The 26,438-nt window shown below is 36.8% G+C and overlaps 1 protein-coding gene across 1 annotated transcript in view; it reads left to right on the plus strand.

Moving 5' to 3' along the window:
- SYNE1 (spectrin repeat containing nuclear envelope protein 1) overlaps window positions 1-26,438 on the plus strand; it is a 552,931-nt gene that overhangs the window by 380,774 nt on the left and 145,719 nt on the right. The window contains exons 91-94 of the mRNA XM_027857999.1: window positions 5,346-5,540; window positions 6,641-6,781; window positions 15,298-15,465; window positions 15,661-15,822. Coding sequence (XP_027713800.1) covers window positions 5,346-5,540; window positions 6,641-6,781; window positions 15,298-15,465; window positions 15,661-15,822 — 666 coding nt within the window. The remainder of the gene's footprint in view (window positions 1-5,345; window positions 5,541-6,640; window positions 6,782-15,297; window positions 15,466-15,660; window positions 15,823-26,438) is intronic.

Genomic DNA, 26,438 nt, shown 5'->3' on the forward strand with positions numbered 1-26,438 from the left:
TTGTTGGAAAATGGAGAGGAGCTCATGAGAATGCATTTCTGGAATTTCCTGATCCTTCTGATTTCTTAGCCACTTAATGGTTTGCAAATACTTGAACGGGAGTTAAAAAAAAAACTCTATTAGATTAGTGCTATTCCTATCACTATTTCTACTACTTATATCAATAACTTTTATTTTGTTGTTCAGTTGTTTCAGTCATATCAATCTCTTTGTGACCCCTTTTGTGTTTTCTTGACAGAGATAATGGAGTGGTTTGCCATTTCCTCCTCCAGTTCATTTTACCGATGAAGAAACTGAACCAAACAGGGTTAAGTGACTTGCCCAGTGCCACACAGCTAGCAAATGTCTGAGGCAGGATTTGAACTCGGATCCTCCTGACTCTAGACCTGGGCCTTTATCCACTGTGCACCTAGTTGCCCTTAAAAAATCATGGGGCCAATGTATATAAATCCCTCTGCCCCTAGTCATATAATATGGCCAACTAGCAAATCCCTGAACTCTGTATTTCATTTTTCCATCTCTCTGTAATGCTTGACCCATATTCCCTCCTCAAGAATCTTTAATAATCCTTAATCCTTAGGAATTCTTTTCTTCTCTCAAGGCTTACCTCCTAGAAGCCTTTCCTGATTTTCTAGTTATTAGTGCTTTCTTCCTCCTTAAATTACCTTGTATTTACTTATGTACATTTATCTTCTCAATAGAATGAAAGCTCATTAAGTCAAAGGCTGTTTCATTTTCATCTCTATATACCCTTTGCCACTTAGCACAGCAACTTGAATATCAAAGATATTCAATACATACTTGTTGACTTTCAATTGGGATATATAAAAATTGTTTAACTGAATGGTTAAATAATTCATACTTTTATCTTTAGGTTCACTTACTATGTTCCAACAAGTGTGCTGAGTAAAATAAAATAGAAAAAGCTAGACAGTCCCTGCTTTCAGTGACTTTACACGCTATTTGGAGGACATAATACAGAAGAGAAAGTTCAGGATACTTAAGAGAATACATAAGAATATATAAGAGAAAGTGCAGGGAAGAGGGAAAAGCCTGGAATTCCTAAGGGTCTACAGTGCATGTCCTCAGGGTAAAGGTAACCCAGGAGGACATTAAGAGAAGTGGCAGAACTGATGGCAGTCCTCCATTTATCCAGAAGGAATAGAGTTTGAGTCTCATTACACCCAAGTCGTGTGAACAGTCAAGAATCCAGGATGGATTTTGGGTGGCTCTACCTGGAAAAGGGGAGAATGACAGAAATGGAGAAATAGTGTCCCTTATTTCGAATTCAAAATTATGAAATTTTAAAGCATGAAGAGGGCTTTCAGATTGTATGGTATAGTTATACATTCTGTCCTTTTTCAGATTTCTCTGCAACTGAAAGAGATTAAGGGTTTGATTTTAGCCAAATATTTTAGTGTCCTAACCCAGACTCAAAATACAGGATAAGACATATGTATTTGGAAACGGCCAATGTAGGCATTTGTTTTGCTCAACAATCATGTTTAGTCATAAAAAAAGTTTAGTTTTAGGGAGAAGTTTGGGTTTATTGAAAGATCTATGCAGTTTCACAAATGTAGCCTGACCTCTTCTCTTATTCCCACTCATAAAATAACATCAGATGTTATTGTTGGAGGAAATATTGTTGGAGATCAATTACTCCAGGTCCCTCCTAGAATCATGGAATTTCAATTAGAAGAGACTTGAGAGACCATCTCATGGATTATAGGATCATAGATTTAGAGCTACAAAGTAACTTTGGAAACCATAAAGCCAAACCACCTCATTTTGTAGATGAAGACATTAAGTGATTAAGTGACATATATATGTGTTTGTGTGTGTGTTCATGTGTGTGTATTTATACACACATAACATTTATAATACATATAAAGTTATTTTCTATTTACATTTTATGTATTTTACACATATACACTCACATCACATTGAGAATTAGAAGTTAGAAAAGTTTGACAGGTCACACAGATAGGGGGCAGCAGAGTCTTGACTATAACCCAGGTTCTCTGGCTTCATTCAAGAGCGTTGGTTTCTTTTCTATACAACAAACATTGAGCTGCTTTCCCCCTTTCCATCCTTCCTTTTCTACGTATAACAGGATGGTCCTGTAAGTGTGTTGCTTGATGTCTCTGTGGCAAGATATGAGAGGGAAAAGTTGTTTGTTTAGGTTTTTTTTCCATTCACAAAACTCTTTCATTAACCAGTCTGACAGTGTGTCTGGAAACCCCTATCATTGCTATTATTCTGTTGATTAATTGATTATTTCCACCAAAATCTACCTGAAATAGAACTACGTTACCTAGGAAGTATACCACTTGGTTAACCCATTAGCACCCATTTTCATGGATTAGCTTATTTCATTAGTTACCCAATTATCATTTCTATGCTGATGGTTTTCTCATATCTATTTATCTAGCTCTAACCTCTCCTTTAACTTCCAGACTCTCATCTCCAACTGACCCTTGGATATCTCAAACTGGATAACTCCACTGTGTCCTAAACTAAATTCATTATTTACCAAGGCCTGTCAATTTTACTTGTGTAACATCTCTTATACAAGTTCCCTTCTCTGCCCTGATACTGCCACCACTGTGATACAGAGCCTCCTCACCTGATGTGGGGACTTCCATAACAGCCTATTCATTGGTCTCCCTGCCTCAAGTTTCTTCCCCTTCCAGTCAGTCCTGTATTCAACTGTCAATGTGATATTCCTAAAGCTGTTCTGACCACATCATTCCCTGTTCAATAAACACCAGTGACTCCTTATAATCTCCAGCATCAAATATAAAATCCTCTGGTATGCAAAGTCCCTCCTACCTTTGCAGTCTTGTTTTACTTTACTCACTCTCATGTATTTTGCAGTCCAGTGACACTAGCCTCCTTGCTTTTCCTCCCACAAGAAAATTTCCATACTCTGTTCGTTTTCCTGGTTGTGCCTCATAACAAGAATTCTCTCTCTCCCTGTCTTTGCCTCCTGACAACCTTCATGTCCCAGATAAAATCTCACCTTCTACAGGAAGCCTTTCCTGATCACCATTAATGCTAGTGCTTTCTCTCTATTGAGTATCTCCAGTCAATCTTGTTTATATCTTATTTGTACATAGGTTTGGATTTTTTTTAATATCGTCTCCTCCATTAGTCTCTAAGCTTCCTGAGAGCAGCAACTGATCTGGGGTTTTGTTGTTGTTGTCTTTCTCTGTATCCTTATTGCTTAGCACAGTTCTTATAGTTGTTTAATAAATGCTTGTTGACAGACTGACTTCTGTGTATTAAATGGAACACAGGAGAGTAATGTTTTCACGAAAAGGGAGGTTTGAATCACAATGAATTCTTACAGAAGTCTTGTCTATACGTACATGGTGGGTTAGTGACCCAACACTAGGCATTAGAAGTTTGGCAGAGGTCATCAAAAGAAGAGAGGAGATTCGTTCCTAGAAGGGCTGAGGTTTGAATGAAGTTGGATATAAGGCAAAATTAGAATTTTGCCTAATAACAACCCTGAGGCTTTAGAAGGTAAGCTAATATAAAGAAATATGCCAAGTATATAATGAATGATCCTGTACAAGACAAGAAATTAACCTCTTGTTCATATGAAACAGCTATTTTATGATCATTCACATTGTCTTCTTAAATAAAACAATCCTGTCCTCAAGAGGTTCTAATCAAAGGCTACAGCTGACATTCAAAGATTAGCTGTCTTTGCTCCATAGACGCAATCTTTTGAGTTCTGAGGAGCTGTACTGTTGTAAACAGACTTCCTCTGCCTGCTGGCTTGACTGTATCCCCACTCCATTCTGTCAGCATCATGGCTAGAAATTAGAATATATGCTGTAGTCATTCTTATGTTAATGTGATTGACTAGTTCCAGTTCCGAGTTCATAAAACAGGAACTGAACAAACCCTAACAGGAAGCTCTGTTTGTTTTTAAGTCAAATGAACAAAAGTAAAGGGTGACAGTTCATATTCCATACTCCATTTGGCTATTCAAGCCTTTCACCCAATGTATAGAGTGAGTGGAATTGGTCAATTTGATTTGATATTACTTAGCTTTCCAAATATTTTTTCCAGAATTTGGAGGAGGAAGTGTGGTATAGTAGAAATACAAATAGTCCTGAACTCTAAAAAACTGGGTTTGCATCCTGGCTTCTTCTATATTTGTGATCTTGGGCATGCTATATCATTCTCTCTAGGTCAGTTTTCCTACCTATAAAGTGGCAAGAAAAAACTGGGGATAAACTAGATAATTTCTAAGGTCTCTTCCAACTGTTCTTTGAATCTGTTTGGTAGTTAGTTTTTCACTTCTTCATATACATATATCTATATCTACAGCTATATCTATATATATATATATATATACCTATTTTATGTACATATATGTATATACATACATATATCCTTTAAGAAAATGCCATACATATATTTGGGGTTTACTATAATCTTCAAGTTGACTCAGAGGTGTTTTCTAAATGCCACATGATTCCCAGAAGGCATTTTAAGTTTGCTTTTAGTATTAAGTCCATTCTCCCTTTAAAATAAAATGGGGCAGTTACTGAAAACAAATTCATTTAAATGCCAGAATGTTTGAACCCAAACTTAATTTGTAAAGACTAACTGTCAAGAGTGGTAAAAAGATGAGTTCTGATTGCTGTCTGAAATGTATATGGAATTTTTAAAAATGAATTTTTTTTGTAACTTATGATCTTTTATTAAACCCAAATGATTGGTTCAGCTTACATAAGAAAAGTAAAAATAGGCCTGCCTTCAGGCAATATTTGTCATGCAATTTACCTTGCGACAGTGAATGGCTCTTTCCTCTGTTTGTTGTATTCAATATGGTGAGAGCTGAGAGCTGCATTTTTTATAGTTTTAGTCATCACATGACCTAATTTCTGTGGCATGAACCATCTGAGAAATTTCAGCATCTTTGGGTATTTGCAAAGAATTGCTGTTTCTCAAGGACAGCACAAGTTCAAGCTCCTGTCCGTTCTGTGCAGCTCTCCCAGCGAGCAGCCAGTGATCAGCGTCATTCTCTTTCTTTTTGCCACTGAATGTAGCTTTCACAGCAGTTTTTCCGGGTTCACTGCATCGCTCTTTGCTTTGTGGTTTAGCTGTGCTGTGAGATGCAGCCTGACTTGTTTTCTTCCACAGTCCACATCCTGCCTTTCAGCTACTGCTGCTGATGATGTCTGGCTTCTGAGACTCAGAGCTGTGATTTTATTGGCTGGCCCTGGAGAAGGATAGCCTGCCTGCCTAAAGGAAGATGAATGCTACTAGTTCTGTTTCCTTTTGATGCTGCTCTGACCCACGGAAAAAAAAAAATGTTTTCTCAGGAGCTGGCTCAGAAAATCAAGGGATACCAGGAACAGATTGCCTCTTTGAATTCTAAGTGCAAGATGTTAACAATGAAAGCCAAACATGCTACCATGCTGTTGACAGTGACAGAAGTAGAAGCGCTTTCAGAAGGAATGGAGGACCTGGACACTGAGCTCCTCCCAACGCATTCCACACATCCCTCAGTGGTTATGGTAAGAACCAAGCTGGTATCATTGCCCTCTCCTATTAGCAGTACTACAGTTTCTCTGTTGCTTTGCGTGGGTAGAGCCAATGCCCACATTTCCCCTCTCTATGCCTGGCTTCACCACTCTACCTTGGATGTTGCAGATTAGAATGGACTGAGAGTTCTTCATTAACTTTCTGTGGCTACATTTGTGCTGTGACTGAGCTTTTACACTGCAACTAGTGGGCTTGCAATGAAGCTATATGGTGAAGAAAGAGATCAGTGTGATTTGAGTCTGTTCAATTAATAATATTTTTAACCAACACTTAGGATGTTCAGTGTCTGTCTCGAATTATGCATGTTGACTTTTACGTAAATTTTAAAATAATGTTTTGCATGGTGGCTGGTGTATTTGGGGGAGGAAATCTGATAACATGTTCTTATATTCTCTCTGATATAATACATGATGGTAATTTCTGTACACTTTTTGGTTGCAATAAATACAATTTTATTAAGAATTAGAAGAAATTGTTATTGTAAGGAGAGTTACAATATAGAAGATGAAAAAAAATAAACTCCATTAAGTTCTGTTCTGCAACATTCAATATCTCACACTCACCCCAGTACAAAATTACTGGCAGTAATTTAATTAGCTATTGTGACTTTTGACATTTTTTTAAAAAATACAATAGGTATCATTTAACATTTGGCCTTAACTTTTTTGTGTCATATATTGCTTTTGGATACCTTTCAGTTTCCTAGATTATTGTTAGAATTATGAGATGATCCAGAAAAATTGAATTCTGTTTCACACACCCTCTATAGTTGCATGGAACAAGGTAATTCTAGCCTTTATGAACAACAATAGTTTAAAAAATTAGAAAATATTTAGTTAGCTCTAAAATTTAATAGTGTAATATCCAACATCTTTGTTGGTTCAACTAGTGGCCATATGCATCCTATCAATCATAGAATTGAGTCTTCCAAATTCTTAATACAAAATGGATCCCCAAAATTGTATCTCAGGAATTCTAACATTAACTGTAATTTTACATGTTTTGATTTGCACCTAATTAGCCTTTTTTGTTGACATGTTCCTGTCCTTTGGGCTTGCATTTCCTGTGACAGATGACTGCGGGTCGCTGTCACACACTGCTTTCACCTGTCACTGAGGAGTCTGGGGAGGAGGGAACCAACAGTGAGATTTCCTCTCCACCTGCCTGTCGCTCTCCTTCACCTGTGGCTAATACAGATGCTTCTGTTAACCAGGTACCTCCTACTTGGCACTCACTCTGGACAGATGCAGGACCCCATGCTGGGTATTTTGCAAGCTGTTTCTATGCTTGTGGATTGATTGATTTGAATACCATTATGTTTTTTTTGTTGTTGTTGGTGTTGTTGATGAAGGACACAATATTATTTATTAACGCAAAGCATGACTGCCTTGTGAAATTCATTTCATAACTTGGCAAATCACCTTAACTGTCTTTTTGAAAGTGAGATGAAGAAAAACTCCATTCCTGGAAGTGAAAGCACTGTGAAGAGCTACTAAATGCTAAATGAAGGCCTCACTTTCTATTTATCTATGTATAATGGATACTGTATCCTAACAGAGAATGAGGTGGTATGACATAATTATTGTTTCTGATTTAACTACCACTGTGACTGCCATTGTTTTCCTCATAAGCATTTTTAAAATTATAATTAATTATAATTAAATTATAATTAATTATAATAATATTAATTTGAGATTTTATATATTCTAAATGTGACCAAAGTAAGAATAATAATTCACAATATAACGCTTTAAGGTTTACAAATCACTCTGCTCACAACATACCTGTGGAGTAGGTGGTTCAAGTATTCTTTTATACATTGAAGAAATTGTTCATGTCAGAGATCGTGATCAAATCTACATCTCCTGACTCTTAGGCCAACTCTTCTTCTACTACAAGACTCTTTTTTTTTTTTTGTAACACATGCTAATATTATGTGACCATGATTTGGAACCTCGACAACAACTTTAGAATTTTTTTGAAGGGAGCAGGGTCCACTCCTGGTATGGAAATTTACTCAGATAATCAATTCATCTGCAACTTCTAGTCTTAGATTGTTGCTGAGAGATCAAGTGACTTGGATATATTTCCAGACTAGTATGTTCAAGAGGTAGAACTTGAACCCAGGTCTTCCTTATTCTGGTGTTAATTCTCTTATCTATTATATTACAGTGCCCTGGTAGATTTTACAAGAGCCTACATTCCATTGACTTAGCCTTTTAGAATCCAAGGCCATCTCTATGGTAATAAGATACTGTGGAAAGACTTTAGTGAAAGATGGAAAATTTACACTTTTTCTAAAAATATTGCATTTGACACACAGTCTGTCTCAAATTTAAATCTCTTGGTATTCATTTTTTTAAAAATGTTTATCACTGTTCTATTTGTCATAAAGTTTCAAGGAGCTAGGGCTTCCCAGTTATAAAATGACAGGATAGAACTAAATGATTTCCAAACTTTCTTCCAGTATTAAGATTCTCCGAGTTGTTTGAAATAAAGAGTATTTTTGTTCTCAAGTACTTCTTGAGTTATATGGAGTGAAGTAGATTGAACTTAGAGTCCAAAATGATGATCATTGGTATTATTTTGATGCAGTTTTAAGCATGTAATTAAAAATTACTACAATCAACGTTTGGATTATATTGAAGGAAAAATAGGAATTCTTGGTTACATCTATATAATATCAAATATCCAGATTAAATCCAAAAATAAATTTACTCTAACAACTAGGTATTTTCCTATGCATCTTAATATTTGGACAGATCCAAACAATTGGCTTGAATCTCTGGTTTTCATCTGCACAGGAAATATATAGATAGCTCCTTGGTGTGTTTCACAATGTTTTTCAAGATACATTAGCAAAACCATTTCTACTCAGTTATTTTAATATAAATTGCACATCATTTAAAATAGTTACATATTTAAATCATTAAATGATGTGGAACAGTAGAAAGAACATTCATTCTGGAGTCAGAGGACCTAGGTTCAAATTTCACCTCTGCCACATCACCTGTATGATGCTGGGGAAATTATTTGACTTTCCTGGACCTCAGTTTCCTCATCTGTACAATGAAGAGATTGGATAAGAGCCCCTCTGTGAAGTCCCCTTCTAGTTCTATAATCCTCTGATCTTATTCATTTCCCCATATTCTGTGCAGATTGGCAAAAATAAATAAATTTGGTGTCCTATTGATAAGTAGCATTACTGTTTAATTTTTGTTTTTATATTTTCAGTGCCTAGTACAATGCCATGCACATAGTAGATTCATAATAAATGTTACGAACAACAATGCCTTATCACTGTGAATATGTATTTGGCTATAGTTGAAATTGAAAACTGTTTTAGATATGGTGAGTGAGGCAGCCCTGGACAAAATTGTGAAACAGGAAAAAAAAATTCTCTTGATCTTAATCAGTACTCCATTCCACTACCCACCCCCATTACCCATTCCTACCTAGAGAATTTCCACCATTCACCCATTCATTTTGCAAAACCTATTTTCATACTTTTCATTCTAGAGTATAAATGAATAATAGTGTAATAAAATATTATTCACACACACAGTATTGGCATTTTAGTAAGGATAAAATATCTAAACCAAATGGGTTTAAGCTCTATTTTAAGCATCAGCCAATATGTATGTGGGTGATGGTGGTTGTCAGTAAGTCGAAAAGTATTTATTATGATATGTGAAAATTATGCTAAGTATTAGGGACACAAAAAAAAGACAAACCATGGTCCCTACCCTCAGGAAGGTCGCATTCTAATGGCAAAGACAACATGCAAACAACCACATATGGACAAGACATATAGATATATACAGGGTAAATTGGTGGTAATTTCAAAGGAAAGCCATTCATTCACACTGAAAAGTGGGAGTGGGGAATGGGAAAGGTCTATTGCACATGATGGGAATTTAAGCTGAATCTTGAAGGAAGTCAGGGAAGCTAGTAGGCAGATCCTACGAAGGAAAAAGTCCAAGCAATGGGGGACAGCCAGACTCCCAGAGTTGGAACTTAGATTTTCCAGTATATAGGACAATAAGAATGCCAGGCCAGTGACACTGAAACATAGAGTATGTGGAGGGGAGTAAAGGGGAAGAAGACAGGAAAGGTAAGAAAGGACCAGAGTATGACCAGTTTTGAAAACCAAATGGGAATCTTTAAAATTTGGTCCAGGATAAAACAGGAAACCACTGGAGTTTTTGAATAGAGGAGTAACATGATCAGACTTGTCTTTAATAAAAACCACTTTGGGTAAATCAGAGGAGATAAGGGGACATATATGAGAGATGTTTTAAAGGCGGAAATGACAGGACATAGCAGCAGATGTGAGATTGAGGCATCTAAGATGATACCTATATTGTGACCCCGGTGATGAATGATATATTTCTTGATACATTGGGACAAGAGGTTTGCCCAAAAGGACTCATTTGCTTACTTGGTAGGCCCAGTCTCTAAAAGTACACCTGTAAGTATATATGTATGTATGTGTATGTGCATACACACACATATCCCTTTAAGAGACAACCCAATACCTAGAATGGCCTGTCTTTTTTAGATGGGTTGTGAACATTAGGGTACCCTTGGCTACCACCTGAATTTAGACCCTTCAGGAGGACAAAGGAACAGAGAGGTTCACTCATTCACTAATTCATTTATTCATTAATGAATTACTCTTCTATTGCATAGTGTATTATATCACTGGGTATGATAGAAATTTTAAATAAAATTCTTTTCAATAGCAAAGCCACACACCAGCAATTAGAGGAGATATATTAACTTGTCCCTTCCTGTTTCTACGCATCTTGCCCTTGAGTAACAGAGTTTTTCATTCTTTCCCATATTTCTCAGCACATGGTAATGGACTGTGTGTGCATTTTTAAAAAAGGAAAACATATGTCATTCTATATAAAAGAGGCACTCTGGAATGATAGCCAGAGTGCCAGCCTCAGAGCCAGGAAGACCTGCATCAGTCATCACTCACATCTAGAGACTGTATAACCCTAGACAAGTGACTTAACTTTTCAGTGCTATGGATAACTTTCTAAAATTGTAAGCTTTGGAGAAGATGTAACTTATTTTGGTAGAGGAAGGTAATCATTCTAGGAATTCTCTATGGCAGTAAAATCACAGGTCAAGTCCCTCTATACCATGATATTAATATCACCAACATTGTGAGTGAAATTTTGTTCAAAACCTAGTAGACAAACATAAAAATTTCAGTTCTTAAGCTGACATGTCTATAATATAAAGCACTTGTTATAAAAATTTCATCATATTACCCCTTTAAATCTTTATAACAGCCTTAAAAGATAGTTGTTACAGTTATTATTCTCATTTTACAGAGACTGAGATGTATAGACTAAGTGACTTACCAATGGCCACGTAGCTAGTAGATTTCAGTGGCAAGATATCAACCCAGTAATCGCTCTTCTAAATACTATACCCATGTATCTTAAATTTTTTCCAAAGCTTTTTATTAACTAAAATGTACATTCTTATCCTAAAATTTGTTTTCTGCAAATGTTGACTTTGGAAAAATATTGTGGAAACAAATCTATTCTGAAAATTAGGAAATATTTTATATACATAAAAAACTCAGAAAATTTTACTTAAGCATTATTTTCATCTAAATAAAGAAAAAAAGTTTAGAAATTAAGTTATGTAGTCACTATAGCTTATGGATTCATATATTAAAAACAAACAAATCATAAATCCTCCATGTTTGTAAACAAATTATATCCTTGTACAGAAATATGAGTTAATGGGGAAAGGGTGCAGAAATATTACATAATACCTGTTGCATGATGCCTATTGAATTTCAGTTTGAGACTACAGAGAGCATTTTCATAGAAATGAATCTTAAACATTAGTATTCAGGCTGAAAATACTTTAAAAATCACCCCAGAACTGAAGTTCATTATTCTAAGCCAAAAATAGCAATTTCTTAATAGTTGCAGCTGTTACAAAGGAAAGAGGGTTGGTGTACTTGCTCTAACTAAATTTATATTAAATAGCTAACCCATCGCCACTCACAAGTCAAATTAGCTGTAGCTCTTAGCCAACTTATAACAATAACTAGGTTTATTCTCAATCAGAGGCAACATGACAAAAGCAGAAATTCAGCAAATACCTGGCATTCTTTTGAAACATACTTGGGTTCTATCTTAACCAAAAAGTAAAATGGAGGGGTAAGAAAAAAGGTGTTTGGGGCCTAAATTTCTGAGACTTTTCTCCCTGACAATCCAGCAAGCTTTGTGATTATCCATTCTCCTAATCTAAGAATATGCAGATGTCATGGTATATTTCTTAGTGATAGGTCTTAAGGACCTTCAGTACCTAGAATATTCGAGCTACTTAGGGTCTCCTACTTACTTTACTGAGTCTATGAACTCTGTCCCTAAGTATACCCAAATAAATCCTTTTTTCTTTAAAGTGGTATCAGAAAACAATTTTGACAAATTTGAAATTGTATACATGTCTAGACTAGAACTTTCATGGCAAAATGCTTCATTCAGTCCCAAGACCAAAGACTTTGACAAGACATATTTGAGAAAACAGATATTATAAGGGTACTGCTAACTTTAGCACTATATATGTTAAAAATTAAATTTGTTCTTCCCCCATGCATCTCATAAAAGTATATCAGAGCACCAGCATAAACAATAAGTCAGAAAAAGTTTATTGGTTTTGTTTTTGAATTTTTTTGTTAAGGATGTTTATTATTTGTTAAGGATATTTATGAGCCTTTTTATGTGAAATATTTTATCTAAAGTAATTAACTAATTACTTTAACACCATTTAAATGTGTTAAAACTAAATCACACATATTTCAAACCTCAGGCATAGATTAAAGCATAGATTAAAAAAATTCATCATATATAACAGCTTGAAAATTTATGAATTTGCAACATATACCAAAAAAAGAAGACTTAAAATTTTCTATTTTGAGATTTCCTTTGAGCTGTTGACATTATATCCATGTTGCACAGAACTTTTTCATAAATAACTATTAGCAAATTCACTAATTATATTCATATGTGTGATCCTATTATGAATGTTAAATGTTTTTTATTAAACTGAGATCAGTTAAGTTTATTCATGTCATTTATAAGGCAGAGATAACATCCTGGAATAAATACTGCTTGTATAAATTGTGTTTCCTAGCAAAGAGAGTGTCACACAATATTTCACAGAATGGCCATTCTCAGTGAGATACAGTCTTTTAGACCAATGGATGGCTATCCTTCACAATAGAACTAAGAAATAAGGCAATTCATAATTAATTTCCCAATACATATTTTCTGTAAGGGTATTAGCCCAAATTTGATTTTATCTGTGACGCATTTGTCACTTTTATTTGTGACACATATGCAGTCATCCACATTCCTATGTTATCTGTCCACTCACAGTTAACTTCTGTTTTTAGCATCAATGAAGGAGGTCAATGGCATTAGTCATTCAAAAAGTTCCTGTCCATTTGGCTTTATCATTCATTATTCTGTTACTGGATTTACTAAAGGGCTTTTTTCCAGTTTCCTTTTGTCTGGTACTAACTCCTTCTTTTAAAAGGTGAGAGAAACAGACCTTACTTAGCCTCGAAAAATCCCATTACCAATTGAGTCAGCTGAGCTAGGCTATTATTTAGCTCTTCCAGATCAGAAACCTTCACCTTGAACTCATTTGTCAGGATGAATGTGTGTTAGAAGTGCTATTCAAAGTTTGGAAGAGATATGGGGGGAAATAGTCACTCTAAGGAGTCACATGTTTAACTGAAAGATCAGAACTCATGAAGCATAGATTTAGAGCTGGAAGAGATGTCAGAAGCCCTCTTGTCCAACTTCTTCATTTTACTCTTGAAACAATTAAAGCCCACAGAAATTAATGATTTGATTGAGGTCACAAAGGTAGTCAGAAACAAATTTGGGATTTGACCTCTTGCTCTCTGCCTATAAATCAACATACTTTTCTGCTGTATCAGATATGAGACTGTTTCCTAGAACAAACCCAGAAAAAGGTGACTAGAACAAATAGATATTACAAAGGTAAATCTGCCATATTGTTTCTAGATACTTTTTTGTTAATTTTTTTCATTATTAGGTAAATAAGGGAATAATCCATAAATACCAGGGCCATTATTTTTGTCATCTAAAACAAAGATGATGGATTTCAATTTGTTGAATCAATCAATGAAAAGATCATCTGCAACCAGGAGTACAAAACTGACAGGTTTTAGGATATTTATAAGATTACTTCCAATTTTTCCTAGTCCAGTCTCCCCAGGCTCTTTCCTACATTTCATCAAGCTTGATGCCTCCATAGGCACTTCCAGGGCTGGATTGAAAGAGACAGTGTGCACAACATAATTTATTTTGCTGTAGCATATTTTGCTTTTATTAAATGTTAAAATGTTTCAATTAATTTTGTCACTTCTAAGTACACAGAGTGAGCAATAAACTTGGTGACCTAGTCTGTTGCTTATTCTGTGTACTTACATATCAGAAGGAAATTATCTTTTTTGTTGTTAAGTCATTTAGTCATGCCCAACTCTTGACCCCATTTTTTCTAGACAAAGATCCTAGAGTGGTTTGCCATTTTCTTTTCCAGAGTCCCCATTTTACAGTTGAGGAAACTGAGGTAAACAGAGGTTAAGTGACTTGCCCAGGGTCACATAGCTACTAAGTGTCTGAGGATGGGTTTGAACTCAGATCCTCCTAACTCCAGGCCCAGCACTCTATCCATTGCGCCACCTAGCTACCTAGCAGTTACCTCAGCAAACACAAATTTAGTCAAGGATAATTAGAATAGAAATTATCCATCATTGACCAAATCTGAAAGAAAAAATTGCCCTGGATTTAATAGGATGTGAAAAGAGGGAGAAATCCTTTTTGCAAATATATTTTTTTTCAATAGAGGAAGCATAGTATAGTGGATAATGTACCAGCTTTGAAGCCAGGAAGACCTGAGTTCATGCCTGGCCTCTGATACATGCAAGCCCTGGGACCCTGAGAAAGTCGTTTAGCTCCCCAATGCTTTTGGCCACTTTAAAACTTTAAGCTGCAGAAAAGGTGCCACCCTGCATTAATAGAGGTAGTTCCCTCACCTGGCAGTTCCCTCCACATATTCTCTTAAATGAGGCAAATTTTAAAGTGATTTGATTCATAATCTAGTAAATAAAATAAAACGACAAACAGAAAATTTTAGCTCAGTCCTCTGCTGCTCTAATTCAGTTCACCACATATTTATTAATCACCTAAAATAGGCAAAGGATTGCACTAGATGCTATAAAAATAGTGTAGTTTATTAGATGGAGGATGGGTTAGATACAAAGATGATGACCTTCAAGGATCTTATGCTTTAGAGCTGAAAGACACCTTAGATGGAATCTAGTTCAACCCTTTAACTTTGCATAGAATCTATTAATCATATAAAAGTAAGCAAATCACTTCTATTCTCTATGATTTCATTTTATTAAATACTAAACGAAGATTCTTGCTGCAAGATAGGATGTTATTTTAAAAAATAATACTTGGAGACCCTCTTTACAGAGTTATATAGACCTGATACTGCATAATTATATATGGTACCACAAAAGAATAGCAACTGACTGTTTATTCTGTCATCGCAAAAGTACAGGATCTATTCCCTCTAGTAGCAGCATATAGGGCATGTTCACAAAGTGTTCCATCTTTCTTTTGAATGCAATGTTGTGCTTCACAATCGTAGGACATTGCTTATTACCAAGCCTTATCTGCTGAACAGTTGCAGAATGATGCTGCCAGAATTCAAGCCAGCACATCATCAACTCAGGAGTTCTATGAACCAGGGCTAGAATCATCTACCAGTGCTAAACTGGATGATTTGCAGCGTTCATGGGAAACCCTAAAGAATGTGGTAAGTCATTGAGCTTATTGAATTATAGGTATATCATCAATTTGGCAATTGTATTGTGAAATAAATGTATATGTTTTCTACACCAGATATACAACATTGGGTTTCAGGGGTTAAAAAAAAGTGAAGAAATAAATGTTGTAACCAGGATGATAAGGGCTTGTGGAGATATTTAGTAATATCCCTTTTCTTATTTAGATCAGTGAAAAGCAGCGTACTCTCTATGAAGCTCTAGAACGCCAGCAGAAATACCAAGACTCTCTTCAGTCTATTTCTACAAAGATGGAGGCTATTGAGGTGAAACTGAATGAAAGTCTAGAACCTGGCAAGAGTCCAGAAAGCCAGATGGCTGAACATCAGGTAAAAAATTAGCTACAACTTTTGTTTTCTAAATGATTGAGTTGGTGTGTAGTTATAGTTTGTCTAACAGGCTCAGGAAATCAGGCTGAAATTTTTTTTTTCTTAGTATGCTACTTCTTTGTAGAGCAAGAAGGTATTCCATAGCATATTTCTTACCTCTCAAGCTATGAAGTAAAAACAAAGTCAGGGAGGAAAGCCAACTGTAATCTCCAATAAAAACTGCAATTGTAGGCATTTAGATCTATTTTTTCTTTTTTTTTTTTCATGTCACCTTTCGAGGTTTTTTTTTTCTTTTTTTTTTTCTTTTCCCTTTTGGGGTTTTTTTTTCTTTTTTATTTTCTTTTATTTTTTTTTTAGTTTTAGTTTTCAACACTTACTTCCACAAGATTTTGACTCCATCTCACCCCTCCCCCCAACCCAAGATGGCATGCATTCTGAATACCCCTTCCCCTAGTCTGCTTTCCCTGCTATCTCTTCCCCCCTTCCACTTCTATTTTTCTGTAGGGCAGGATAGATTTCTGTACCCCATTTCTTATATTTCTTATTTCCCAGTTGCATGGGAAAACATTTTTTTTTAAAACATGTGTTTTTTAAACTTTGGGTTCCAAATTTTCTCCCTTCCTCCCTCCCCACCCACCCTCATTGAAAAGACAAGCAACTCAATATAGGCTATACACGTGCAGTTATGCAAAACACTTCCATAGTAGACATGCTGTGAAAAACTAACTATATTTTCCTTAATCCTGTCCCACTCCCCCATTTATTCTATTCTTTCTTTTGACCCTGTCCCTCCTCAGAAGCATTTGCTTCCGATTACCCCCTTTCCCAATCTGCCCTCCTCTCTATCGTCCCCCTACTCTCTTGTCCCCTTCCCCTCCTATTTTCCTGTAGGGTAAGACAGATTTCCATACCCAATTGAGTGTGTATGTTATACCCTCCTTAAGTCAAATCCTATGAGAATAAGATTCACTCATTTCCTCTCACCTTCCCCCCTTTCACCTCTGCTGTAAGAGCCTGTTCTTTTCTGTTTTTTTTGGTGAGATAATTTACCCCAGTCTACCTCTCCCTTTCTCCTTCTTCTAGTGTAATCCTCTCTCACCCCTTAATTTTATTCTCCAGATATGACCCTTTCATCTTCAACTCACCCTGTGCCCTCTATCTGTCTGTCTGTCTATCTATCCATCTATCTATGTATGTGTATATATATATATATATATATATATATACAGATACATACCTATAATTTTTTCCCTTCCACTACCCTAATACTGACAAAGGTCTCATGAGTTACAAATATCATCTTTCCATGCAGGAATGTAAACAGTTCAACCTTAATAAGTCTCTTATGATTTCTCTTTCCTGTTTACCTCTTCATGTTCCACTTGAGTCTTGTATTGGAAAGTCAAATTTTCTATTCAGCTCTGGTCTTTTCATCAAGAATGCTTGAAAGTCCTCTATTTCACTGAATGACCATTTTTTCCCCTGAAGAATTATAATCAGTTTTGCTGGGTAGGTGATTCTTGGTTGTAATGCTATCTCCTTTGCCCTGCAGAATATTATATTCCATGCCCTGCAGTCCCTTAATGTAGAAGCAGCTAAATCTTGTGTTATCCTGATTGTGTTTCCACAATACTTGAACTGTTTCTTTCTGGCTTCTTATAATATTTTCTCCTTGAGCTGGGAACTCTGGAATTTGGTTACAATATTCCTAGGAGTTTTCCTTTGGGGATCTCTTTCAGGAGGAGATCAGTGGATTCTTTCAATTTCTATTTTGCCCTCTGGTTCTAAAATATCAGGGCAGTTTTCCTTGATCATTTCTTGAAAGATGATGTCTAGGCTTTTTTTTTGATCATGGCTTTCAGATAATCCAATAATTTTTAAATTCTCTCTCCTGGATATATTTTCCAGGTCAGTTGTTTTTCCAATGAGATATTTCACATTGATTTCTAATTTTTCATTCTTTTGGATTTGTTTTACAGTGTCTTGATTTCTCATGAAGTCACTAGCTTCCAATTGCTCTATTCTAATTTTTAAGGAAGTATTTTCTTCAATAATCTTTTGGACTTCCTTTTCCATTTGGCCAATTTTGCTCTTTAGGGCATTCTTTTCTTCATTGGCTTTTTGGACCTCTTTTACCATTTGGGTTAGGCTATTTTTTAAGGTGTTATTTTCTTCAGTATTTTTTGGGGTCTCCTTTAGCAAGCTGTTAACTTGCTTTTCATGATTTTCTTGCATCACTCTCATTTCTCTTCCCAGTTTTTCCTCTACTTCTCTTACTTGCTTCTCAAAATCCCTTTTGAGCTCTTCCAAGGCCTGGGACTGATTCATATTTTTCTTGGAAGTTTTGGATGTAGGAGTTTTGACTTTGTTTTCTTCTTCTGGTTGTATGTTTTGATCTTCTTTGTCACCAAAGTAAGATAATATAGTCTGACTCTTTTTGTGCTGCTTGCTCATGATCCCAACCAATTACTTGAGTTTTAAACTCTTTGTTAAGGTAAGAGTCTGTTTCCAATGTGGAGAATGTACTGTCCCAAGCTTTAGGGGTTTGTACAGCTGTTTTCAGAGGTACTTCTAGGGACCTGAAAAGTGTCAGTTCTTCCAAGATGCTATGATAAGGGGCGAGGTGTTTCCTGTCCCCAGCCACAACAAGCTCCACTGCACCCCAGGACTGCCCCTCAGAACTGTGACCCAGATCCAAGCACAGGCAAAGCAAGAGATTCCTACCTCAGCCCTGGCAAAGAGATCCTTGCAATCCCCCTCTGATCAGGCACTTGATTCCCGCTCAGTCTGTGGGCCAGAAGCTTAGAAGCCAGCTGCTGCCCTCGGGGCAGCTGAGATCTAGCTTTTTCTCTCATTTCAGTAACAGACTTTTCCCACTGACCTTCCATGTTGTCTTTGGCGTTCCTGGGTTGAGAAGTCTGGGAACCACCAAAGCAGCCTGCAATTCAGTCCTCTGAGGCCTGCTCCAGGATCGCTGTGGCCTGCACACCCACACAAACTGTGTTCCTCTCCCAGCCCAGCACGATATACCTTTCCAATCAGCCATCCAGGTTGTCTTGGGCTGGAAATTTGTTTTACTCTCTTTTTGGGGGGTTCTTCTGCTCTAAAATTTGTTTAGAGACATTTTTATAAGTATTTGGAGGGGTTTGGGGGAGAGCTCTAGCAAGTCACTGCTTTCCCTCCACCATCTTGGCTCCACCCCCTCTGGATCTATTTTTTTTAAAGGCTCACTTAATTTCTCTCTCATTTAATCACTAAAATAAGCTTTTCCCTAATATTCCTCAGGTATTTATTTTAGATTTTAATATACTGTAATATTGACTCTGGGTTCTACTCTACCAACCCTTGCTTGAACTAGGAGGTTAGGTCTGGCTACATCTCTCCTCAGTGCTCCAGGGATGTCACTGAGGGGATGGGGTTGTCTTCTAATGCTACTTCTCTTAAGCTCCTATCTGGTGTATTTCCCTCTAATATCCTCACTATCACCTAGCAAGTGATTAGCATCATAATGTTATTTGACCATTTGACAATTTCTTAACATCAGTGATAACCAATTAACATCAATTAGATTTTATAAACAGACATTTAACAAGAAAATATAGTGAGGACAAAAGTACAAACCCATCCCCTTGAATTATCATATACTCTCCCTTTTAAAGCTCAGTCCCTAGGAAGAATAGGTTTAAACAAAATGGTTGCTACAAATTCTTCCTCCCACAAAGTATCCTTCTGAGTGAGTCATGGCCAATGAACAAATCACTCTCTTGCTTTCAAGAATTGGTTTCTCAGGTGCAGTCAATCTGCTGCTGGGCTGGGTCACGCAGGTTATTTATTGGAACTTTGCTGGTATCTCTCCCAGCTTTGCCATGGCAGGTACTGGCCAGCTCTGCCCTACACTCCAGTTTTTTATCTCCATTGGTTCTTCTGAGCTCATGAAGTTGTTATATATTTGACACTCAACTATATGGGATCTGGGAAGAATAATTACATTAGAGATGGAATAGAACTACCTTGTATTCATGTCCACATGGAGGCCTGAGTGGGAAGAGTAAGCATCTGGGCCCAATTAATCAGTCCCCCATTACACTCATAAGTACATAAAATTCTGTCTTTTGTCTTTGTGACTTTACACAGGCTATCTCTCCTTCATGCTTTTCATGTACTTCCTTCTCATCTCTACCTCTTAGAATTCCTTCAAATCTTAGATCAAAGTTTGCCTCCAACATGAGGCCTTACCTGATCCTCCCAGCTGCCAATAACTTCCTGCCAGAATCACCTTACAGTTACTTTGTGTGTATGTGTGTGTGTTTATACATGTACATGTATAAGCCTGACACTGTTTAATAAAGACATATTGATTGACTGAATTAACATATATAGTGCAACATTAAACTGGATCTGAAGATTGTTTTGCCTTGTACATATATACGTATATATATATATATACATATATACGTATATATATATACATATATACGTATATGTGTGTGTGTGTGTGTGTGTGTGTGTGTGTGTGTATATATATATATGGATGTATATATACAAATTTGACAAGGCAATTGCGGTTAAGAGACTTGCCCAGAGTCACACAGCTAGTAAGTGTTTTGTGTCTGAGGCCACATTTGAACTCAGGTGCTCCTGACTACAGGGCTGGTGCTCTATCCACTGTGCCACCTAGCTGCCCCTTTCCCTTGAATATTTACTTACAACATAGTGGTTGTGAGAATACTGCCCTCAAAAAAATACATTTTAACCAGAGACAGGAGGCATAAAGTAAAGAGATATCTCTCAGAATGAGTTATAGAAAAGATTAGAAATGATGCTATAACGTAACTGAGATCAGAAGATATTTCTTAGATTTAGAAGTAACACTCTGTACTTGTCTTCTATTTGGGTATTTGCAAATCCATATTTACATGTCACATCTTGAAACCTGCTATAAATATCTAAGAAAATATTGTATTCTGGTCATTCATTGTCACTGAAGCAGCATATATTGTACAGATAATAATGTATATAGTGATACATATAAATATTGTGTTGGATTTGGAGTTCAGAAGACCTAATTTAAAATCTTGCCTACTAGCTGTGGGACCCTGCACAAGTCACTTAACTTCTCTCAGCCTCAGTTTCCTCATCTGTAAAATGAGCAGGTACTACCTGAAGGCCTCCAACATCCTTTCTACCTCTAAGTCTATCATCTATAATCCAGTGCAAGATCATTTCAGTTTAGCATAAAACCAGGTCATAGTGAACATTGGGAAATACTGGCTTTAATTCCATCATACTCATTTTGTTCCTTAAGGTAAGAGGCAAATTTCTGTAGTCAGAGAATTTCATTACCCTGGCACCCCGCCAGTCTCTGACCTTTGCAAGATTGATCTTCAGATAGCAGTCACATAGTCACATCTGCCTGTACTTGAAGGCTTTTCAACTTAGAAGCCTGCCAGAGCTTTTGTTCACCTTTCCTGGTCTTCAGGAACCCAAGATCACCTTCCCTGTCACAGCGAAGCATTAGGGTAAGAGTCAAGTTCAGAATTAGGCAACCTGCAGCCTTGAGGCCAAATGTGGCCCTACAGGTCTTCAAGTGCAACCCTTTGACTGAATCCAAACTTCGCCGAAGATTCCATCAAAGGGCGGCGCTTGAGAACTTAGACACATGTTGCCTCGAGGCCTCAGGTTCCCCACTTCTAGTCTAGTTACTATTTTAATCTTGAATTGAAAACATAGGCATGTAGAATGGATCTATAAGTATACTTCCTCAACATAGAATTCAATATTTAGACACTCATTTAAGATCTTCAAAAAATGGTTAAAGTTGTTCAGATCAAAACCAAATGGAATTATAATTTTATAGTAATTTAATTGTAAACTTTTGATATTTTTATTAGGTGCCTTTTTTAAGTTGACATTTTTTATGTCATAATATCCCAAAGCGTAATTCAGCCATTCAATCAACAAGCTTGAACTAAGATCCTACTATGAAGATATAAAGACAAAAATAAAACAGTTCCTAACTTTTCATTGACAGAAATAAACATTTACATACACAGGCATACCTCAGAGATATTGCAAGTTAAGTTCCAGACCACTGCAAAAAAAAAGTAAATTCACAATAAAGCAAGTCACACAAATTTTTTTTTGGTTTCCCAGTGCATGTAAAAGTTAGTTTTATACTATACTATAGTCTAATAAGTGTACAATAGTATTAGCTCTAAAAAACCAATGTACTTACCTCAATTAAAAATATTCTATTGCTAAAATATGCTAACCATCATCTGAGCCTTCAGTGAGTCATAATCTCTTTTTGTTGGTGGAAGGTCTTGCTTCAATATTGATGACTGCTGACTGATCAGGGTGGTACTTGCTGAAGGTTGGGGTGGCTGTGGCAATTGTTTAAAATAAGTCAACAATGAAATTTGCCTCATTGGTTGACCATCCTTTCACTTGAATACTTAGAGGAAATTGTACGATTATTAACTGTCCTAATTTCAATATTGTATCTTAAAGAATAGGGAGGCCTAAGGAGAGGCAGAGAGACAGGGGAAAGTAGGTTGGTGGAGCAGTTGGAATACCCACATTTCTTGATTAAGGTCACCATGTTAGTTTTACAATTATTCCTCTACCTCTCTTACTGGAAAAGAAATGACAGTGAAGCAAGAAAATCATGAAAAAAGAGTCTAAAAGGAGGCACAAAAATACTGAAGAAAATAATACCAAAAAACACAATAGACCAAATGGTAAAAGAGGCACAAAAATGTGATAAAGAGAAAAATGCCTTATAAAATGAGGGGATTGGCCACCATGGTCTCTAGATTTCCTTTTAGCTTTATCTTTGAGCCTATGATTCATTATCCTTCTCTGCAAAATGAGAGTTGACTCAGTGGCTTCAGAGTTGCCTTGTAGCTCTAAATGCATGATCGTTTCATCAATTAAAAAGCTGTCTTGATTCCAATGTTACATACTCACAGGCTGCTGATTGAATAACAGAACATAGTAGCAATGTAAGTGGCAGCTATGTGGTGCAATGTTTAAGGTGTTGGACTTCAGTTAGGAGAATCTGAGTTCTACTCCTGTCTAAGATACTTACTAGCTGTGACCTTTAACTTTTCTCAGCCTTAGTTTCCTAATTCATATAATGGGGATAATAATAGCACCCAGCTCACAAGGTTGTTATTGGATAATGTATATAAATCACTTTGCAAACTTTCAGGCTTTAGAGTTTTTGTAAATATCAGCATAGCATCATCATCATTCATTGTAACATGAAGCTGATGATCTTGACAGTTGTCAAATTACACTTTATTTCCACCTGTGTTCACTGACCCTAAAATTTTAAGGTAAGATTGGCTACACTGACATAAGGGCGATAGGCCTCCACATTTGCAAAAATTGAATAGAGTCAATATGTCCCCCCATCTATATTGCTATATTACATTTATGAACAGAGGCTAAAAGCTTTGTTCTATGGTTGTTGAATGAACACAGGTGTCAATAACCTTCATTTGTTTTCAACAACACTTTTGGCTTTACAAACATAAATAACACAAGAATAATGGTCATTTGCACAATAGATCAGCTCATAAAAGATAAAAACATGACTGGTCAAAACACGTAAAGTTAGACACTTAATTCCTTTTGAGTGTCATCACATAGGAGGCATCTTGATCCTAACGTGTCCCAAACAGAATTCATTGTCTTCTCCCTAAAACTCACCTCACTTATTGAATTTCCCTGTTGATAAGGGCACCATCATCTTTCTGGGCACTTTTGTTCACAACGTCAATTCCTTACTCTCATTCACCCCACTGTCCATCTAGTTGACAAATCTTGTCATTTCTATCTTGAAAGCATCTCTCACATACTGCACCCTGTCTTCTTTCACACAGCCATCATTGTGCTTCAGGCCCTTATCACCTCTTTTCTGAACTATTACAATAGTCCTATTTATTTATTCTCCCCTGCCTCTGTTCTCTCCTTTCTCCAGTGCATCCTATACACAGTCTCTGAAATGGTTCTCTTAAAGTGTGGCTCTAAAAAAAACACAAAACAACAACAAAAAAAAAGATCTTAAAGTGTGGCTCTGATCATGTCACCCTCCTCCTCAATAAACTATGATGAAGCCTATCATTTCTAGAACCAAATATAAACTCCTCTCTTTGGCATTTAATCATTGTTTGTTGTTCAGTCATTTTCAGTTGTGTCTATTCTTTGTGACCCCATTTAAAGTTTTCTTGGCAAAGATACTGGAGTGGTTTGCCATTTTCTTCCCCAGCTAATTTGACAGATGAGGAAACACAGGCAAAAGGGTTAAGTAACTTGCCTTGGGTCACAGAGCTAGTAAGGGTCTGAAGCCAGATTCAAACTCAGAAAGAGGAGTCTTCCAGACTATCCACTGCTTTACCTAGCTACCTCTTCACAAACTGTCACCTACCTACCTTTCCAGCCTCATTATACTTCACTCTCCCCCATGCATTCCATTGTCTAGTCATACTTGCTATTGGCCATATGTGACAGTCCCGTCTCCTTGCCTTGTACCAGTTGACCCCATGTTGCCTGCAGTGCACCCCTAATTACTTCCCCCATGCCTAGAGTTCTCTCACTACTAATCTGTACTTTCTGACTTCCTTGGATTATTTCAAGTTCTAACTAAAACCCTACCTTCTATAAGGAGCCTTCTCTGTTGCCCCTTAATCTAGTACCTTTCTTCTATTGATTATATCTAATTTATCCTGCATCTATCTTGTTTGTGAAAGTTGTTGCCATGCTCTCCCCGATTAGACTGTAAGCTCCTTGAAGGCAAAGACTACTTTCATTTTTTTTGCCTCTCTTTGTATCCTCAATACAGTATAATGCCTGACACATAGTAGGCACTTAATAAATGCCTATTGACTTGACCCCTACCTTTTGTAGTGTCTGATTTCCTTCAAGTCAGAGAATATACATCATTGGGGCGGGGGGAGGCAATCAGGGTTAAGTGACTTGCCCAGGGTCACACAGCTAGTAAGTATCAAGTGTCTGAGGCTGGATTTGAATTCAGGTCTTCCTGACTCTAGGTCCAGTGCTCTATCCACTGCACAACCCAGCTTCTTCTGAATATACCTTATTTTACATAAAACTTTATTGATTACTCCAACTGCTAGTGTCTTCCCTTCCCAAACTACCATTCTATATATATTTATATATGCAGATAATGCCTACCCCCTTTAAAATGTAAGCACCTAAGGACAGAGTTTCATTTTTGTATTTAAATGAATGAATGGGTGAGTGAGTGAGTGAATGAATGAATGAATGAATGAATGAATGAATGAAGCATTAAACCCTTATAGTATTCCAAGCACAGAACTGGGGCTTCAAATACAAAAAGAAAAGGCAGACTGTTCCCATGAAAGGCACTTAAAATTCTCATGTGGGAGACAATACACAAAAGGGAATGGTGATCAGGTAGGAACATTCTGAACTGGCAAGTTACAGAAATGGAGAGAGATGAGCCATAGGGAAGGAAATTGACATGCCCCATCAAGAAACAATGACAGAGTTCAGTTCATTATGTTTTCAGAAAGGAGGGGGGGGGGAAGGAGGGAAGGATAGGCAAGGATGCAGGTGAGGCTATTAAAGAGGAAATGGCTGGAAGGTTGGTCAGGTGAAGTAATTTATTCTCTAATTCAGAAATCTCCCTTCTCCTCTTTGCTTTTTGGACATCATGCCCACCACTAATATACTCCTACCACAAACTGTCCCTTCCCCCACCTCCTCACCCCCAGTGCTCAGGAGAGTGCCTGGAACATAGTAAGCAATTAAAAAAAAAAAGCTTGTCCTGTAATTCAAGTGCTTAATAATCTAGATTTCTAATCTCACACAATTTACAATTCAGTCGGAGTCAATGACTATTAAAGAACCTAATACAAGGTCAGTGTTATACTCTAGGCACTGTGGAGACTTCAAAAGAAGATAAGGTCTTTTTCTCAAGAAGTTTTTACTTCCATTGGATAGGTAAGACTTTTGCTTAAGCGCAGCCAGGTGGAAAATAAGAAAGTATTCTGGTATTAAGTATTTAGTTAGATTAGAATACGGAGAAGGGCAGCTAATGTCACAATGCATAAAGTGCTGGGCCTGGAGTCAGGAAGACTCATCTTTCTGAGTTCAAATCTGGCCTCAGATACTTACTAGCTGTGTGACCCTAGGAAAGTCACTTAACCCTGCTTGCCTCAGTTTCCTCATCTATAAAATGATCTGGAAAAGGAAATGGCAAACCACTCTTTTGCCAAGAAAACCCTAAATGAGGTCACACAGAGTCAGACATGACTGAAACTACTGAACAGCAACAACAAAGAATAGGGAGAGACTTCAAAGTCATTGTACCCAGTTTTAAGGCAAATGTATCAATGTAGTTTTAGGTAATTGAGAAGGGAAGGAAGGCAGACACAAGGATCATCTCAAAGAACTCATTGGTAACCATGATGACCATTTGGATATGCAGGATGAAGAAGTCTGAATTTAAAAATTATTTTAATTGTTTGAGTGTCTAGGAGAGCTAGACAATCAAAAGGGTGAAGGTGAGTGAGTCTAGTTAAGTCAACACAATCAACTAAACTATGTGCCAGGCACATAAGAAG

The sequence above is a fragment of the Vombatus ursinus genome, unplaced genomic scaffold, assembly GCF_900497805.2.
Source record: "Vombatus ursinus unplaced genomic scaffold, bare-nosed wombat genome assembly UNPS02012602.1, whole genome shotgun sequence".
Taxonomy (NCBI): domain Eukaryota; kingdom Metazoa; phylum Chordata; class Mammalia; order Diprotodontia; family Vombatidae; genus Vombatus; species Vombatus ursinus.